The 21173-nt window shown below is 42.3% G+C and overlaps 1 protein-coding gene across 1 annotated transcript in view; it reads left to right on the forward strand.

The window, feature by feature from the left end:
* The window catches only part of LOC139477658 (cadherin-23-like), a 60630-nt gene that overhangs the window by 3867 nt on the left and 35590 nt on the right, over nt 1-21173 (forward strand). Inside the window, exons 2-12 of the mRNA XM_071260035.1 lie at nt 2025-2308; nt 5724-5907; nt 7137-7374; nt 9908-10098; nt 10292-10519; nt 10962-11218; nt 15368-15551; nt 15721-16135; nt 17138-17331; nt 19005-19226; nt 19449-19705. Coding sequence (XP_071116136.1) covers nt 2025-2308; nt 5724-5907; nt 7137-7374; nt 9908-10098; nt 10292-10519; nt 10962-11218; nt 15368-15551; nt 15721-16135; nt 17138-17331; nt 19005-19226; nt 19449-19705 — 2654 coding nt within the window. The remainder of the gene's footprint in view (nt 1-2024; nt 2309-5723; nt 5908-7136; nt 7375-9907; nt 10099-10291; nt 10520-10961; nt 11219-15367; nt 15552-15720; nt 16136-17137; nt 17332-19004; nt 19227-19448; nt 19706-21173) is intronic.

The raw sequence follows: 21173 nt of genomic DNA on the forward strand, positions 1-21173 counted from the left end.
GAAGCATGAGCAACTTATCAATCAGGAAAGTAGTCCGTCATAATCTGACCTCAGTTCATCATCATTGATTAGCCTGTCATGGGCCTGGAATTCCATCTCACACATATGTTTGATACCAGTTATTTCAAATGGGTTTCTCAGCCACAGGTGTGTAAGAAACATTAGTCTTCCACTACGGAGTCACCGAAAGGCGCGGCCGGTTCAGCGTGTCCGAAAACCTTTACCTGTTCACCTCTGCCATGAGCACGTGATGTTTCAATATTGGTTTGAAGATCTTCTTATGGATATTGCTGATCGTTCCTCGTCGTGTCTTTACGAGTTCCACCTCGCAGTAGGATAGATAGCTTTGGCACAGCGTAAAATGAGATGCCAAACAATTGAGGTCTTCGCCAATATGAGCGTTGGGTGAAGCTAATCGCCTGGAGTCCCCTTTCGGATTGGTAAAAAAGTCATGGTTGAATAGGTTAGCCTATAGAACAAATAGACAGAAAAAGACGATGTCCTATGCGAAAACAGACAAACACATGTTACACCCTCACTCGCAGTGATCCACCCATAAAATCACGAATTGTCTTCGGTCGCGAATGTGTGACAATCTTAGAAATGAAGCATGTTAAGCGCCGGCTTCCTCGTGTGTATCTCACGGTTACAAGAAATAGACAGACTGGGGTATCTGCGACCCACCGTCCTAACCGAGGGATAAATACATAGAGTGAGGTAAAATAAGCTTAAAATATTTGTAAATTTTACGGTTAATTGTATATTCATAAATACTTCTTCCATCTCACGAACTATGCCCGCCCGTCCAACCCCGCATCACAATTATCAAAATGTCGTGTTGTTGCGCATTTCAACGCCCTTTTATACACATTTTTGTTACGGCGACAATACGACAACGCGACATATTTTGACCTTGACAAAAGTCGCGTTGTCGCATTGTCGACCTTTGGTAAAATGAAAATAGAGTATTCAAAGGGTGACAATGCGACAGATGGCCAAAATGTCGCAAATCTTAAATGTAAATTAAAAGTTGTCCAAAGGTTTTATGAAAGACATCTCTAAATTTGACGTGTCACTTTTAAGAATCCAATGCAATTTCCTTATTTTAACCATATGTTCCCGTATTTTTTAAGTGAACAATTGACTTTCACATGCATGTGTTTGTTAAAGTTGCCACCGGTGGGGAACTAACTTTTCGTATCAGATCCTTATTGTATTAGGTTAATTATGAAATGCTTCAATGGCAGCATACCCTTCGTCATTATTGGTAAAACTCTTCAACGTATAATGGAGTGGAAGATATGTGAATCCAGTTTTCACCGTTAATATAAGGTTATTTAATATAAAATGTGGGTAGCAGCGTGCAGCTGTTACGATATGTTAATACGCACTGTAAACAATCCTCGAAATCACGGAAAATGAGCGAGGAAGTTAACAATCCACATACACAGAACAGTAGACCATGACTACGGTAGACCCTGTTTCTCGATTGATGATGTCATTAAGAGGAAAGCGAGGAGCTTGAGGACATCGTTCTCTCGCCGTCATTTTCGAGGGCAAATTTCGCAAAAAACATTCTTCGAAAAATCGACAATTAGAAAGTGACCAAAATGCGCAAAAAATCCAATAAGGGTCCTAACAGGTTAATGATGGGTCTAAGAGCGGTAACGTAACGTGCAAATTGTACAGTGATGTAATCGTTATCACAACGTCAATCATCAAGATAAAATGTTCAATATCACAAACAAAGTTGAACAGAAGCACTGTTGGAAGTGTACAAGAAAGATTAAGCTACGTTCACGAAATCAGATTAAAACAGTTGATTTTAAACACTATTTACTTCCCAAATATTACATACAGGGAAAGGGGTCAGTGCACCTTTGATACATACCTGTGTTTGGCATTGGTTGATCGGGATAGGAGATAGCAATCTCTAATTAAATATGTATACGTATTAAATAGGAATACGCGAATACTAATAGTGAATATACTTACAAAAATGTTGTTTTGATTGACTGTTATAGGGCGATGGTCTGGCGTCACCACAGATAACCAGCAATGGTACAACGCCATGAATAACGACATTGACCTGATATACCGCCGGAACTTAATCGTCGCCATCCGGGGATGCGAGGGTGCGGATATGATGTTCTACCAGTTTGTAGGGGCTGGCGAATTCGTGTATGTGCGTTTGGGCGATGCTGGCAACACGTACTCCCTCATGATGGCCAGCACTCACTGTACAGATGGTGGATGTAGTGTGGCTGCATACGAAACCGACGCCCATCTGGACTGTGATAACTTTAAGGTAGATCCTGACTTCACCGCTTCATGACAATAATTCCGCATCTGTCTCAAAATAGCACCAACGACACCATTACATAACACGGGAGGACAATATGAAAGACATTTATTACAATAATTATAGATCTAAGTATCACGGTCACTTACCATGTACACTGACTCAAACACATTTGCATGTTGATGATGGCACTGCGCTTCTAAATACTGAACAGCAACCATTTATAACACAAATACACTTATACAATATGTGTGAATATGTAAACATAGAGTACAACTCAATCAACACGCTATCGATACAGGCACTCTTACAGATCTATCGGTTCAAGGTGGCATCACATATATATCATGGCCTGGGATCATGCTACAGCCCACAAAAACAGACAGCAAGTCTACTTTATCTACATAAATACACCATAATGGCCATAAACGCTACATGGCGAAAACCAACACCTAAACTATAACAACCAACTCCACGCAAGTCTGGCTCATCAATGTACAATTGGTACTCACTGTATTACAAAGTCAGATTGTGCACACTACCTACAAATCCCTACACATACAAGGCCTACACTACACATATACCAAAATACATTGATAACACATATAGAAGTCCCATCCAAAATAACCAATAAGGTATGAAAAGCACAACAGGTTTCTAGCGTGTCATCTTGAAGTGGGAGGATAAACCGGTGCAGGTGATGCGCCGCACGTACAGGGTTAATGGAGCAGTTCTGAATCTCACATAAAAGGAATACATTCTAGTATCACGGACACTGTGGCAATGAAGAAAGGTTCAGTTCGTTGGCATGAGATATGTTCAAAAACGTCCCAGGCACAACATGTCTCGTGATAGTCCAAAATATAAAGAAAGGGAGGCAAAGATTGTTAAATAAGCTAGAAAGTCTATGGCCTCCCGTGTTCTGGTGAGGGAGACATCCTGGTAGACTATCTTTAAACGTCCAGACAATCAACGGAGCATATGAGAACATCTACATAACTGGGTTAAAGTTCCTCCATTATCATTGACAAACGTATATCAACGTGGAAGGGGATGTTCATGTCTTTGGTTCAAGTTTTTCTATGAGAGGCTCATAACTTACCAATCAAACCTCGTACTGTCACAGCTGACTGCCTGCTCACTTGTTCACTCTAACTAAGCTCACCTGGGTCGCTAAGAAAATAAGAAACATGTTTCTTTGTTTGTTGCTTAACCCCGCACTCAGCAATAGTTCAGCTACATGACGGTGGTCTCTAAATAATCGAGTCTGGACCAGACAGTCAAGTGATTGACATCATGAGAATCGATCTACGAAAATGGGATTCGATGACATTCATCAACCGAGTCAGCGAACCTGACCTCCCGATCCCGTTAGTCGCATCTTACGACAAGCGTGGGTTACTGAAGATCAATTCTAATGCCGGGTCTTTACGGGTACACTACATAATGTATTTATGAGAAAAGAGATTGACGTTCGTTTTGTTTGAAGATACGTCCTGCCTTGGCACTTGAAATGTTGACATTGTTTTAGTTTTAAAGTACTCATGGAAATGAAAAAAACCTGTTTTGCTGGATTTAATAATCGACACAAAGCATGACGTAGATGTAAATACGAAATAACAAAACAACTGGAAAAGTACTAGTCTGGATTTGCTAGTTTTATCTCAGTTCTCAATACAAAATGTACTTTACAGGAGATAATTTATAGGCACTTTCAACATTCAAAAATAAAACTAAGTCCAAATTGACATGGCAGAAACAGGCTATAGGCATTATGCAAATTAGCCTGGGAAAAAGTTATCAAAACAAAAATAAAAATAATAGCTATGTTTATGTACATAATGATAATGACATGTAAGTTGTTGTTTGAGAAGGGAATATGTTACTTTTACGTTCTGATATTTTGATGATGATTCACTATCCCACAATGCCACTCACAAATCACTAACCACTGACAAATCACATGCACGTGGGTTTCAAGCACCTGTTTTCACCTGTCGTCAAGGTGTCATAGGTCATGGACATTCACCTTGATCGACTAACACCTGGTTATGCTCAGTTTCACAATAGTCTGTTTTGTTCATATTTTTACACAATTTTACGTGTGAAAAGACATAAAAACCTTTGATACGCTGTATTTGTGCCAAGGCCCAATTAGTACTAATTGAGTTGTTTGAATATTTATATATTTTGTATTTTAACTGCATTTATTTAAAATCTGAGATCGAAAAAACAGGGTGTCCAAGGAACTATTGATCAGGCTTCTTCTGACACTTCCTAGCTTGCTTATAATTGTTTTCCATGCATGGCTTACAAACATTTGGGCCGACAGATGACTTGCAAATTGTTTCATCAGCCATTTCATTTAGTTGATCAGTAAAGAACTGAATTGGCTAAGCGTCATTCTTAGTTTGTCGATGGATAATGATTGACATAAACGCCAATCAGCCTTTGCAAAATTCCATCGGGGTGAAGGTGGATCATCAGTGGAATTAATCGGTTTAAGAACGATAGGGAAATGATCTCTTCCACAAAGATACTATCGTGGACTAACCATGTGAATTCGGGAATCCGCCCAAGACAGATCTAATTGGGAATATGTACCAGAGTAAGTGTCGGAGTCATCATGAAAGATACAGATGCCATTGTCAGGTTTAAGATCCTCAATCACTTTTCCCTTTGGATTCATGGTTGACCTTCCCCATGTACCCCGAGTGATACTGCAACATGGAATATATCTTACCGACATGTTTTAATCTGCTATTGTGAAAGAATGAAAACAAATTCAAAATTGATAGAAACAGCTTTTTGATTAAGCTGATGTTAACGTATATTTTGTCACGTGGCTTTCATTGACCCTCGGAAAAAGCGCGTGGATTTCTTTCTTCGAAGCTGGGTATGAGGGTTAAATTTCCCGGCTAAGAAATCCACGAGCAGCCAGTATCCTTCGTGTCGGGATATAAGAGATTTATTCTTCCTCTCAGATATGTATCCACTGGTAGGCGGGAATACATGGTATCAAGATCATCTCGTCATTTTGACATGGAGGGATGATAAAGGGCTTTGTAAATGAGTTTTTATCTGTTTGTCTCGGCCTACACGGTATTGTATATCAGAGGACCCTGCTTTGCAACGTCTCTCTGTATATCCTGACATGGTCCTCTATGTATCACATTATGTTTCTTATTGTAAGTTATATCGTTCCCCCTAGTTGTCATGTGATTTGCTCTATATTTTGTTATGTTTCTATCGTACATCTTGTCTCTGTACGTTATTTCTTGTTTACTTCTATACGTGTGGGGTATGTTAACTTTGTTTTCGCATGTCCTATTTTGTCCCAGTAAGTAAGGATGAGACTTCTTTCATTGTTCATCTGGGCCCTTATCCCATCATAAACACACAGTAAATGTTTCTCTGATAGACATTCTGGTTCCGCTGGGACAACTGGGGGAGGTTCGAGGTGGGTAAGGAGTCAACGGTCGGAGAAAATCTGATGATGGAAATGGACTACAACGTCAATGGGAATGATGGCGCGTTCATGCTTAGGGCTCTGGAGACTGCAGCAACTTCTGATGACAAAAACGTAGAATTTTACTATTATATAGGTAAATATTGTCAATAAGTTATCTCGTTTGCCTTCTGTTACAAGACATTCATGTGTATATTTTCACTACAAATTGTTTTATTGAAACACTAACACACTCACTATTAGATGATTGGTAAGCCCTTGTGATACGGCGTTGTAGCATTTCGGGGCCTAACGATCATCTGTTAGTGAGGGAGTGAGTATGGTGTTTACGCCGTGTTTAACAATATTCCAGCAATATATAACAGGCTTCACACACCGTACCAATGTCGGGAATCGAACCCGGGTCCTTAACCACTTGGTTCCCCCACTGCCCCTCATCTAATAGACAACATGATGCCCAGACATACCGTATTTCTATTATAAATTCTACTATTGCCTGTATCTTCGTGTAGCTGACTACAGTGGTTCTTACGTTTAGTTTACTTACTGTCTATAATGTCCTTTTGGTTATCAAAATGTCAAGTTGAATAACAATTATACTTCATATATCAAGGTTTTTGTCTATGGTCTGTGGCTGCACCTTTGATTCTCACCTCCAGCCATGACTGTACCCAGCATAATTGATCGCTTCACAATAAAAGCTAGGTTATAACATTATTGTTCAAGCGTCAACACTAAGGTTTAGTGTTATAGTTGATATTCAGGTTGGGTTCATTGGTAAAGCTAGTTTTAAGGGTTGAATGTATAGTTCAACGTTATGGTCAGCGTTAATGCAGCCTTTTTGATATGGTTCAGTGTTAAAGCTATCATGGTTTAGCGTTGAAAGTTATGGTTTAACCATTAACATAAAGAATGCAGTTAATGGGTCAGCGTTAATGCAGCCTTATTGATATAGTTCAGTGTTAAAGCTATGGTTCAACCCTAAAGCGAATGTTCGGCACCATAGGCATAGGTATCAACTAGGGTTCGGTGTTAAAGCCTGGTGTGTATAGAGAGGCATAGGCTTTGGAGTTAGGATAATGTGTTAAGCTGATGATTCAGCGTTAAAGACGACATTCGGCGTAAAGCAAGACTTTGTCGCCACCGCTAACCAGGGGTCAGTTTTTGTATTTCAGCTCTTATTCAGAGATAAAACTGGGGTTGCCAAATGATTTCACTGATGCATTAGAGCGAAATGTTTCATCACAGATTACAGAAATCATGAACTGGTGCTTTTCAATCTAACATGTCTGTGCATTCTGTAACTGGATTTGCTCCTACACACTAATTTGCTGACTACTATTTACTATTGATGTTACTGTGTAGACGAGCCTCCTGTCATGTTGTCACCTTCCATGGGTGGGGGAAATATCATTACCCTCTCAGAGGACACAGCCATTGGAACGGCCATACTAACAACAGCCGGAGAAGACGAGGAAGGGGACGCCATCACCTTCGGCACGTCAGGCAATCACTCCGATATTTTCGGATGGTTCAACGATACTTATTCTACCAACGCAACTTTCGACTATGAATCTCAAAAGGTCTACTACGTAACTCTAGCGTAAGTACCATTATGTATACTAAAAAGTCTCCATAGCTTTTGACGGAAGACGGTAAAAGTCATTCGCAGTCAGGACTTTAATATCTCCCTTACGACATAACACCATATGTAGGTCGCCGTCTTTGTCATTGTCTGCTTTTGTCATAGGCTAGTAGCAAATGGAACATTCTTGCTGACGGTTTATTTATTTCGGGATTTCATTGACGGCGCTTTCGTGTGTCATCATTGCGAAACAGATATTGTCAATTCGTTTTTCATATGGATAAGATATCGATACGAAAACCAATCCAATAAACTTGGCATGATATTCCGATAAATATACAAATGACATCATCTTGCAGGAGGTGCTTCTTTAATAAGCTCCATGTGTCGATGCTATTCCGACTTGTTCAATAAACGTTTACCCAACATTCCCGGAAAGGTAGATATGTATCTCGCGATGTTTGGGTATTTCTATACAAAAACATAATATTATATTGTTTCGTATCAGTAGGCACCATATGACAAACGCTGGCAAGTTGGCAAGGCAAGATTAATAAGAAAAGAGTATGTTGGGTTCCAGGTCATAGATGAGGCGAAACTGTGGGGCTGTACAAGTTATTATTAGAATATGAGTTGGCGACAGCAGCAGCAGCGGCATCAGTGGGCAACTATGTTGCCAGCAGCAGAATCCTAAGTTTCTGCTGAAAAGCAATCATGAATTAAGTCACGTCTAAAGACCAAAAGATTCCCATCCACTGAGAAGCAGAGGGATAGAATAGATTCCATTTGAAGAAATTTGATGATAAGTTGGTGATTAAGTAAATATGTATATTAGTAGCCCGCACCTACACTGTAAAAAAAACCCTTAGATTCAAACAGGTTACGGGTTGTGTTTAACAGGTAAACGTGTTTAGGGCAGAAATGTTATAAAGACAAGAATGCCCCCTCCCCACCCTTGAAATTCATTGTAGGTCATTATTTGAAAGGGGATGCTTCCTCAACGCAAATCTTGTGATGTTGTACGTGCATCCCCTCAAGCTCCCTGATACGGTTGCCTAACCGTCTGTTGACCTCCTTCCTGGCCATCCTCACCGCAACATATGGTTCCATGCCAGTACCTTCTTAGAAGCATGTCAGACCTTGAGCACGAAGCACGGGTATGGTGCTGATAAGACTAGAAAAATATCGGGGCGAAGCGGGATTCGAACCCACGATCATAGGTTCCTGGCATGCAGCTCTGCTGCTAACCCCTGTGTCAACATCACTGCTATACCTATATGTGTCGAAAAGTTGTCCAGGTTTCCAAGCACTACCAGATCTGTGTTGACAGTCATCAGTCCCCGGGTATCTTCATCATCCTTAGCTTAGTTCCATTTAGGAGCAAACACAACCAGATCCACATATATTCCCCTCTCCAAATATGACTTGCTTTACATGTTTACCGACGGCGTCGGCCTTGTAGAAGCGGCCAATCGGCGAGGCCGTGACGTCTGAGGGAATACTGGCATTGCTCGCCCCAGTAACCGTTTGGGAAGTCGAATAATTATAGGCCCGGAAGAAATAGAAGGAAAGTCGGTATTTCTAATAATTACCATGATGGTTACCAAGTGTTGGGATGAGAGGCGCTTGCCGAAACAGGCTGAACCGGAGAGGGAGCTGCTGTAACAGGGTCAGGGGCTGAAATAAAAGTGACAAATTAACGTGGACATTAGACGGGTTTTTTTAAGCAAAACAAGTTTAGTAACTCATCAAATGCAGCACTAAATGAAATTATTGCCCTCTTGTGTTTTCGTCTCGTAAATATCCCACATAAGAAAAATAACATGTTTTATTCTCGCAATAGGCTCGCATTATACATTCTCTCCAATGTGACATGATGTTTATAACATACTCTGTTAATGATCTCCACACAAACATAAGGAATCATGTCATCGGTACATGGCTCTCGACATTTTAATATTTTATAGTAGCGCCGTGCGCATGCTTTCAGTGACACTTCAATGCAATAATAACAGTTATCCTTACAAAATCGCTGACAGGAAATACTGTCTCTTTGAACATATACCAACGAAGACTATCAAGAAAATGCGGGTCTCTTTTATATTTAAACAATGGAAAACATCTGGACATTTACGAAGACATCCAGGGCCTACTTGCACAAAGAGATCTTAGCGCTAAGCCTATGTTAATGTATGGGAATTTCGATCATCTTAGCGCTAAGATCGCTTTGTGCAAGTGGGCCCAGGAAAGATAGTCATCTTGGTAGCTTTGATCTACTACAAGCATTAACGTTGATATCGTGTATGTAATTTGGAATGCGATTGCATTGTGAATGTCCATAATTAGCCTTGATGATTATATCTGAAATACATTTAAATCATTCAAATAGTTTACATTTTCATTAATTCCTTTTATTGCAATATTACATTATCTACATGACCGCTGAGACAAATCTGAAACAGTTACACGTAATGTAAACAGTCATCAATGCTTGAGTTCTAATAATTCTAATTGTTTGAAAATGAAATAGTGAACTATTCTCGATCACCAGAGCTAGTGACGGCTTCAACGTTATCAACAACGGTTTGACGTTGTTCATCACTGACGTGGACGACGAGAACCCTGTCATCTCAGCTGGTGACACCGCCGTGCAGGAGGAGCTGCCAATAGGGACGAAGGTTTATGCGATGTTTGCTGTCTCCGATATGGATACATTCCAGACGTTCACGTACGATATAACAGGTATTGGTACAACCTGATGATAGGTCTGATGTATGATGACATATATATGTGTCATTGCTGATGTTTTAAGCAAATAGTTAAATGTGATAGATTCTACGTTACTTGGAAATATTTTCAATTCATTATTCAGTTTCAAATTAATGGTGCAATATGCTGTCAGTCAGTCACTCAATAACTCCGTCGATGTATACAGGTGCCGACAGTGCATTTTTCACAGTCGATGCTGATGGTGTGCTGAAGGTGGCACAGAGACTAGACAGAGAGGTGAAGGACACTTTGTCAGTGACTGTCACGGTATCTGACTCTGCCTCCCACGACGCCTCGACCGACCTCACACTCACCGTCACGGATATCAACGACAATGTTCCAATATGTGACCAGAATATATATTTCATCACCATGGCAGAGGGCACTTTGGATGGTAAGAGCGCTTTGAGATAAGCTCGTCTCAGCCTTCTAACACTCAAGTAAATGGTGCAAAAGAGTGGGTGTGGCCTACTCACCAAATCGCCCAATCTGTAAAATATTCAAAACTATCCATAAGTGAAATAAGAAATGTTTGATTTATACGTTTTAATCTCCTGTTTTATCTGTGAATGATTACGTGAATGCAAGTTGTTAAACGCCGCAGCCAGCAATATTCTGATACCATAAACCAAGACACCTAGCCTCACGACCCGTCCAATGTATTACTAGTGGCTTCTTGTTAGTGTTTGGACCTACTTTACCCAGGGCTCCCACGCATGTATTTAATGGTTAAAATATACATAATCAAACACATGAATTAAATATTATCAATATTTTATGCATTTGTATTTTGCGCCACAAAATATGTCATGTCACATTTTGTATATCTTCTTCAGAAAACATTAAACTGATGGAAGCAATCAACTGCAATGACAAAGACGATGGCAGTTTCAGCAACATTGTCGCAACAATCGTCTCCGGGGACACCGACAACATATTCTACTTCACGGGCTTCGAAATGTTTGGATCACCAAAACTGGTGGACTATGAGTCTCTAGTGGGCAGCAACTACAGCTACTACCTGACTGTACACGTCACTGACCAACCCAGCTCAGGGCCGGTCATGACAGGAACGGTCCATGTCGTTGTTCAGGTACAGCATATTGTAGGAGGGGTCATGATCTAGACCGTTGTTCAGGTACAGCATATGTAGGAGGGGGTAATGATCTAGACCGTTGTCCAGGTACAGCATATGTAGGAGGGGTCATCATCTAGACCGTTGTTCAGGTACAGCATATGTAGGAGGGGGTCTTGATCTCGACCGTTGTTCAGGTACAGCATATGTAGGAGGGGGTCATGATCTAGACCGTTGTTCAGGTACAGCATATGTAAGAGGGGGTCGTGATCTAGACCGTTGTTCAGGTACAGCATATGTAGGAGGGGGTCATCATCTAGACCGTTGTTCAGGTACAGCATATGTAGGAGGGGGTAGTGATCTAGACTGTTGTTCAGGTACAGCATATGTAGGAGGGGGTCATGATCTAGACCGTTGTTCAGGTACAGCATATGTAGGAGGGGTCATGATCTAGACCGTTGTTCAGGTACAGCATATGTAGGAGGGGTCATGATCTAGATCGTTGTTCAGGTACAGCATATGTAGGAGGTGTCATGATCTAGACCGTTGTTCAGGTACAGCATATGTAGGAGGGGGTCGTGATCTAGACCGTTGTTCAGGTACAGCATATGTAGGAGGGGGTCGTGATCTAGACCGTTGTTCAGGTACAGCATATGTAGGAGGGGGTCGTGATCTAGACCGTTGTTCAGGTACAGCATATGTAGGAGGGGGTCGTGATCTAGACCGTTGTTCAGGTACAGCATATGTAGGAGGGGGTCATGATCTAGACCGTTGTTCAGGTACAGCATATGTAGGAGGGGTCATGATCTAGACCGTTGTTCAGGTACAGCATATGTAGGAGGGGGTCGTGATCTAGACCGTTGTTCAGGTACAGCATATGTAGGAGGGGGTCATGATCTAGACCGTTGTTCAGGTACAGCATATGTAGGAGGGGGTCATGATCTAGACCGTTGTTCAGGTACAGCATATGTAGGAGGGGTCATGATCTAGACCGTTGTTCAGGTACAGCATATGTAAGAGGGGGTCGTGATCTCGACCGTTGTTCAGGTACAGCATATGTAGGAGGGGGTCATGATCTAGACCGTTGTTCAGGTACAGCATATGTAAGAGGGGGTCGTGATCTAGACCGTTGTTCAGGTACAGCATATGTAGGAGGGGGTCGTGATCTAGACCGTTGTTCAGGTACAGCATATGTAGGAGGGGGTCATGATCTAGACCGTTGTTCAGGTACAGCATATGTAGGAGGGGGTCGTGATCTAGACCGTTGTTCAGGTACAGCATATGTAGGAGGGGGTCATGATCTAGACCGTTGTTCAGGTACAGCATATGTAGGAGGGGTCATGATCTAGACCGTTGTTCAGGTACAGCATATGTAGGAGGGGGTCGTGATCTAGACCGTTGTTCAGGTACAGCATATGTAGGAGGGGGTCATGATCTAGACCGTTGTTCAGGTACAGCATATGTAGGAGGGGTCATGATCTAGACCGTTGTTCAGGTACAACATATGTAGGAGGGGTCATGATCTAGACCGTTGTTCAGGTACAGCATATGTAAGAGGGGGTCGTGATCTCGACCGTTGTTCAGGTACAGCATATGTAGGAGGGGGTCATGATCTAGACCGTTGTTCAGGTACAGCATATGTAAGAGGGGGTCGTGATCTAGACCGTTGTTCAGGTACAGCATATGTAGGAGGGGGTCATGATCTAGACCGTTGTCCAGGTACAGCATATGTAGGAGGGGTCATCATCTAGACCGTTGTTCAGGTACAGCATATGTAGGAGGGGGTCTTGATCTCGACCGTTGTTCAGGTACAGCATATGTAGGAGGGGGTCATGATCTAGACCGTTGTTCAGGTACAGCATATGTAGGAGGGGGTCGTGATCTAGACCGTTGTTCAGGTACAGCATATGTAGGAGGGGGTCATCATCTAGACCGTTGTTCAGGTACAGCATATGTAGGAGGGGTCGTGATCTAGACCGTTGTTCAGGTACAGCATATGTAGGAGGGGGTCATGATCTAGACCGTTGTTCAGGTACAGCATATGTAGGAGGGGTCATGATCTAGACCGTTGTTCAGGTACAGCATATGTAGGAGGGGTCATGATCTAGACCGTTGTTCAGGTACAGCATATGTAGGAGGGGTCATGATCTAGACCGTTGTTCAGGTACAGCATATGTAGGAGGGGGTCGTGATCTAGACCGTTGTTCAGGTACAGCATATGTAGGAGGGGGTCATGATCTAGACCGTTGTTCAGGTACAGCATATGTAGGAGGGGTCATGATCTAGACCGTTGTTCAGGTACAGCATATGTAGGAGGGGGTCATGATCTAGACCGTTGTTCAGGTACAGCATATGTAGGAGGGGTCATGATCTAGACCGTTGTTCAGGTACAGCATATGTAGGAGGGGGTCATGATCTAGACCGTTGTTCAGGTACAGCATATGTAAGAGGGGGTCGTGATCTAGACCGTTGTTCAGGTACAGCATATGTAGGAGGGGGTCATGATCTAGACCGTTGTCCAGGTACAGCATATGTAGGAGGGGTCATCATCTAGACCGTTGTTCAGGTACAGCATATGTAGGAGGGGGTCTTGATCTCGACCGTTGTTCAGGTACAGCATATGTAGGAGGGGGTCATGATCTAGACCGTTGTTCAGGTACAGCATATGTAGGAGGGGGTCGTGATCTAGACCGTTGTTCAGGTACAGCATATGTAGGAGGGGGTCATCATCTAGACCGTTGTTCAGGTACAGCATATGTAGGAGGGGGTCGTGATCTAGACCGTTGTTCAGGTACAGCATATGTAGGAGGGGGTCTTGATCTCGACCGTTGTTCAGGTACAGCATATGTAGGAGGGGGTCATGATCTAGACCGTTGTTCAGGTACAGCATATGTAGGAGGGGGTCGTGATCTAGACCGTTGTTCAGGTACAGCATATGTAGGAGGGGGTCATCATCTAGACCGTTGTTCAGGTACAGCATATGTAGGAGGGGGTCGTGATCTAGACCGTTGTTCAGGTACAGCATATGTAGGAGGGGGTCATGATCTAGACCGTTGTTCAGGTACAGCATATGTAGGAGGGGTCATGATCTAGACCGTTGTTCAGGTACAGCATATGTAGGAGGGGTCATGATCTAGATCGTTGTTCAGGTACAGCATATGTAGGAGGTGTCATGATCTAGACCGTTGTTCAGGTACAGCATATGTAGGAGGGGGTCGTGATCTCGACCGTTGTTCAGGTACAGCATATGTAGGAGGGGGTCGTGATCTAGACCGTTGTTCAGGTACAGCATATGTAGGAGGGGGTCGTGATCTAGACCGTTGTTCAGGTACAGCATATGTAGGAGGGGGTCGTGATCTAGACCGTTGTTCAGGTACAGCATATGTAGGAGGGGGTCATGATCTAGACCGTTGTTCAGGTACAGCATATGTAGGAGGGGTCATGATCTAGACCGTTGTTCAGGTACAGCATATGTAGGAGGGGGTCGTGATCTAGACCGTTGTTCAGGTACAGCATATGTAGGAGGGGGTCATGATCTAGACCGTTGTTCAGGTACAGCATATGTAGGAGGGGTCATGATCTAGACCGTTGTTCAGGTACAGCATATGTAGGAGGGGGTCATGATCTAGACCGTTGTTCAGGTACAGCATATGTAGGAGGGGTCATGATCTAGACCGTTGTTCAGGTACAGCATATGTAGGAGGGGGTCGTGATCTCGACCGTTGTTCAGGTACAGCATATGTAGGAGGGGGTCATGATCTAGACCGTTGTTCAGGTACAGCATATGTAAGAGGGGGTCGTGATCTAGACCGTTGTTCAGGTACAGCATATGTAGGAGGGGGTCGTGATCTAGACCGTTGTTCAGGTACAGCATATGTAGGAGGGGGTCTTGATCTAGACCGTTGTTCAGGTAGTGATCTAGATCGTCAAGGATTAGTCCATGTACCTATAACGGACAGGTAGTTGAGTAGAGGGGCGGGTATGATTTCTTCGTCCAGAGGATAAGTGAAAGGGGAATGTTGTCACATTGAAACAAGGACTCCATAGTAGTCGTTCTTCCCTGCACACTCTTTTACATAGTCCTTGTAGAATCGTGATCGTCTTGTAATTTGATAAACGTAAATAGTAGTGGTAGACTTAATCACAGCAGCTTTTCCATCACTTCAGGTCTCGTCTGCCAATGAGCATGCCCCGGTGTGGAGCTCGCCCGCTGAAACAGCAGGGTCGTTTCCTGAAGAAACTATCGCTGAAGATACCCAACATGGCGCCGTCATTGTGACGTACACAGCGGCTGACGGTGATCATGGTGTAGACGGCACGCTGTCTTATGAGATAGTGTCTGTCACAGCCAGTAAGTTATATTCTCCATTGGCGTATGAGGTCGTTGAAGAAAACTTGTTATCCTTGGTATCATCTCGGATTCGTCAAATTTGTGATTACCTTTTGAGGAGGTGTGGGCTTACGAATCACAAAGAAATAGTGAAACGCATTAAGCATTTCTGGAATATGTATGTTTCAAGGTGATGGCAGTGATGGAAGCGGCAAGTTCCTGGTGGATAGTATGAACGGGGAACTTAGAGCGTCGGACATTCTGGACACTGACACGGACACAGGGGGAGTCTCCCACTACGACATCGTGGTTAAGGCCGTGGACGGAGGCGTCACGCCAAAGAGTGTACAGGCCTCACAGAGAGTAACTCTAAGCAACGTGAACGACAATGCTCCTGCATTCGAAAACGCTCCACTTGAGGTGACAGTAGCTGAAGACGCTTCCGTGGGTGATGTTATTCTGCAGCTGACTGTTACAGACAGTGACGGCGACACACTAACATTGTCTACAACAGAAAGCACGATGTTTACGACAAGTGGATCGGATCTTGTGACAGCGGCAACTTTGGACTTCGAGACAGGGACCTGTTACAGTGTAGTTGTCAGGTAGAGTCATGTTTAGATTTTCACTGTTTGAGAAAATATACAGTTCAGAAAGATATGTAAAAACAGAGTCATAACAGAGCAACTGTTATGTTCAGGTATAATTAAAAACTTGTACACAATATTAATGTCTTTCAATGTGTTTAACACACACATATATATATGTGTATATATATATATATATATATATATATATATATATATATATATATATATATATATATATATATATATATATATATATGCATAACTGTCGGTGTGTAAATACGATGTGATTTTAAATCATAGACTTCTAACGTACAAAAGCTTCTTATCAAAATCTTATCAAAATTACTGAGTTGACTGAAAACCTTCCAAGATGGCATTGACAGTAAAAGGTGTTATTTTTTAAACACTGTGAACGGTGTACTGTCATGTTGGCGCAATTGAACATTACTATGGGTACCGATGTTCTTTGAAATGAAACGCAGCTTTGGTATATGACACTGGTATACACGTGTTTGATGCAAGTATGGTATTTGTTACCTATATGAAGACATCAATACAAACACTATGATACTAGATACATCGTATATAAGCCAGCTATACCAAATGTAGGAAATGTTGCTGTTTTCTTCGACACTGACTTATTTTCACTGTCGACCAAACTTAAAACGATTTGCATTCAATTTGTCTACTGTACTACCACTGTAAACGTGAACGGAAATTACAGATAGATTGGTAACCTGTTTAAGCTTCTTCTGAAAATGTGTTCCAGCAAAGATTATCACCAAAGGGCTACGTGAAATGTAACCAGATACTAAATGTCGCTATAATTATATACTTGCTCGTCTGGACCTACATTCTCAGTTCATTGTCATCTGTTCCTTTGCTTGGACTAGTAAATGTGTATTGTGTTTAAAGGTTCCTCAGTAAAGGTTATCCGGTAACTATGTCCTCATGTACCACAGGGGTAGCGGACATCATACGATTCCTGTTTACATAGTTTATAACGTCTTTCTTTAGTGCTACCGACGGCACTTTTACGACGTCCTTGCCCCTAACAGTGAAGGTGACCAACGTCAACGACGAAACACCAGTTATAGTAGTAAACACGAACTTTAAAATGTTTGAAGAGACGCCCGTTGACACTGTCCTCGCCGGATCCTTTGTCGCCAACGACGCGGACGAGGGAGACACATTCACCTATAGTCTAGCAGGTGCGTTCATGGGTACTGGCATCTACGAAATGTGCACTCACGTCTGAGAGCTGAGACATTGGTCATTTTCTAGACGAGTCACTAAAAGTTACCTATGATAAGATCAATATAGTTGTGTTGTTCGTATGTATGTTTGTAATGTCTGTCTCTTTTGTTAGAGGTGATCACCACTGGCAATAGTTCTGACTATATGTAATGGTCGGTTCATAGTCAAAATAAGTTTACTGCCATACCTGTTCAAAGCAGATACTTTTTGCCAGTCATGTATAGCTCGTATTTTAGTGGCATGAAATGTAATATTGACGTATGTCCTGATTAGAATGTGTTTGTATTTGAAATGGTTGGTTCTATTTGTGATATCTTACTGACATCCTACTGTCCTCTGAGACAGACTTTTATATATTTATTGTTCTCGTTACTATATGGATCAGAGACCGCCGATGTGACGGTTATTTATGACTTACTCACTCAATCGCATGTATGACTTTATTCAGTGTATATACAACTAAACCAGAAACTGCCATACCTCATTAGAAGATCAGAGGGCATACTTTAACTGAGAGTAAAAAATAAAAGGTAGATTTCACACTGCACATGACCTCCGTAAATAGGAATGTGATGATACTGCAGCGTGTATCTTCTACATCAACACATCCCAACACACACCTGCTCACACCTACACACAAACCTGCACTAACACCTGCACACACCTACACACAAACCTGCACTCACACCTACACACACCTGCTCACACACCTACACACAAACCTGCACTCACACCTGCTCACACCTACACACACATACACACACACACACCTGCACACACCTGCTCACACATACACACACATACACACACACACCTGCACACACACCTACACACACACCTGCACACACCTACACACACACTTGACTCATGAGGATCGGATACAGTTTGATCTGACAGTAAGTATCGGGAACTATATCAATTCTGTGAACTGTTATAATATATGCTGTCTAAAAAGTAGGGAATATTAAAACGAACAGTTTATTGCAGGTGTGCTCAGGTGGCCTGGTGCAAGTGAACAGCGATATGATTGGCTGTATGTGTTCGATTTCCTTTATACTTTCTTTCAATTTTAATCGACCCTGGACGAGGAAACTTGTTGACGTTGGGCGCCTTTGGGGACAAGCATTAACATTTTTTGTTTGCAGAAACCTGTTCCAAAATCTGCAAATTACTTTCAGGTAGCAGGTGTTAGTGACTTTAGTTGCTCTGCTGACAAATATCATTTTTCAATGTTCTAATGTCAAAACATAGTCAACTGTTTTACAGCTCTGAATATTTTTTAAGACCAAACTGAGATATACTAATTGTTATACTGTCCACCGTTGATAGATTGTAATGTGGTATTATGTCATATCATATCATTGCATAACGTATTCTTGTCACCATAAGGTAGATATACTGCCGATGTGAGTTTTAACTCACTCACTCTACTTCTTTTGGAGATATATGTTATATGTTTGAATCCTAAACGGTAACAATTTCAAATAGTTATATTCTACCCATAAAATCCATTACAATGACATACTTATGCCGTCTATATCGACTTCTCTGAGAGTGATTGTTGCGAGAGTGTTGTCCTTCTGCTATCCGTGGCTCATTTAACTGTTTGAGTGCCATACTTCTGCAGGAGCTGATGCGTCATATTTTACGACAACAGCATCTGGAGACTTGAAAATAGTAAATCGAATCAGCTTTAGTCTTCGAGACGTTGTCTTTGATGTTACCGTGACGGACGCCGTCGGACACAGTGCGACGGAGACGTTGCGCATCCCTGTGGAGGACATCAACGACAACTCTCCTCAATGTGAACACAATGTGTATGAGGTGGAGGTGAAGGAATTAGCGGGAGGTAGGTGAATGTTAGCTATGAACTAGATTGAAGTGACAATTCCTGCATGTTCTAAATAGGCGCACCTAGCATTAATGGTTAAAATTCATGTAAAATGGTTTGCGATTTAAACTGTCCTTTTGATTAGAAAAAATAGTAGTACAATTAAGAATAGCCATATACAAATAGCTTAAGGTTTTCTGTGACTTACCATTTATACGCTGAATATAATTAATGCTCCAGGTTATGTCAAACTGAAGGACGCGATCACATGCACCGACAGCGATGGGGGAAACAACACAGTTCTGCAGATCAATATCACCAGCGGTGATGACAGTGGAGTGTTTGCATTCGACGGCTTCGAGCTGTGGGGAACACCAGACGACATCGACTATGAAGCTCTTGCTGCCACTAACTATCGATACTACCTGACCGTGGTGGTGCAGGACACACCGGACCACGGAGAGCCAAGAACAGACAATCTCGCATTTATTGTAACGGTAATGCGTATCTTTAAGGGTTTTCAATGATACTGTTAACCTGAATGTTCTTTCATTTTAACCAGATATAGGAATAATGAATATCAAATGAAAAGTAAAAGCAACATATAAGCTAGCAACCATTTGATTTTCATGGAGAGGGTGTTTTTCCTCGCATTGCAAAAACAAAATCTACCTTTTTCTTGCGGACAATGGTATTTAAATATTGAGGAGTCAAATTTTCGTTAAAAACTACTTTTATAAAGTGTGACCTGACCAAGACTGTTCAAGACGGGACGGAATTAGGAACGAACGGATATTGGCTCTTCACAACCAGATGCTTCGGGCGGGGGATTTCGTCTTCTTGGAGATGGAAAACTGTCATTTCAAACCGCAACCGACACAGAGAAGGCACAACCCAGGAAGCAAGCATATATATGTGATTAGCCAAGCTTGATCGGCGTAGATAAATTACACCAGTAAATTACACCAGGGGCTGCTTCCGATGGTTGGATGGATCAATGTATCTCACTGGACAGCAATCACCTGCCTCACAATAGGCAGCTCCAGCCAGAAAGGGCTGCCAGGCTTCGGGCTCTGACCAACCTGACCCGCAGACTGTAAACCGTGCACCAAATAAGACATAAAGCAGTAAACAACAAACTCAAGAATATAGGTTATATAGGTTTGGGTGCTGGAATGTTTGCATCATGATGACTGAATTGTCGACGAATCTGTGGAAGATGAGTGATGTACGCAAGACTGCTGTCTTCAACAATCAACTCCGAAGACAGCAAATGTACATCGCCATCATACAGGAAACACGTCTGACAGTCACTGAAACTCTGTGTGAGAGAGACCATACGTTATTCTGACCAAACCAGAAAGCAAAGCGTCGGCTGTCAAAGAACTGCAACATGTACAAGAACTATCCCAAGATTTCTTCGCTGAGCATCGCAGGAAATCTCTTTGCTTGTGGTGTGGTCCTGAACAGACTACAGAAACATGCTGACAGTGTGTATCCCGAATTGTAGTGTGGATTCAGGGCAGACCAATCCGACATCTTCGGAAGCAGCCATTCTATGTTGCATAGGAAAGATTTCGACCTTGGGAGCCGAGATGGCTTCTCAGTAGGATCTAGTCAGTCCACACTGACATGAAAGGTTCTGTGCACTTGGACGGCACCTACACTGACTTTTGCCACTTCTGCGGTGGAGTAAAGCAGAGCTGTGGACATGAAAGGCACTTCCTCTATCCTTTTTGAAATCTTCTTCGCAGTCATCTTGAAACACGCATTTGGACTGTCAACTGTCTACCTCTACACAAGATCGGATGGGAAGCTGTTCAATCCTGCTCGCCTGAAGACAAAAACTGAAACACATTTCCATTCATATACCAAATGAATAAACACCTGTTTATGTTTGAAGCAATAATTTAACTCTACACAGATAGTCAAATGGTTGCTCCCTAACCCTGTTTCTGCTGTTTT

This window comes from Haliotis cracherodii, unplaced genomic scaffold, assembly GCF_022045235.1.
Source record: "Haliotis cracherodii isolate W230 unplaced genomic scaffold, xgHalCrac1.p SCAF_34, whole genome shotgun sequence".
NCBI classification, from domain to species: Eukaryota; Metazoa; Mollusca; class Gastropoda; order Lepetellida; family Haliotidae; genus Haliotis; species Haliotis cracherodii.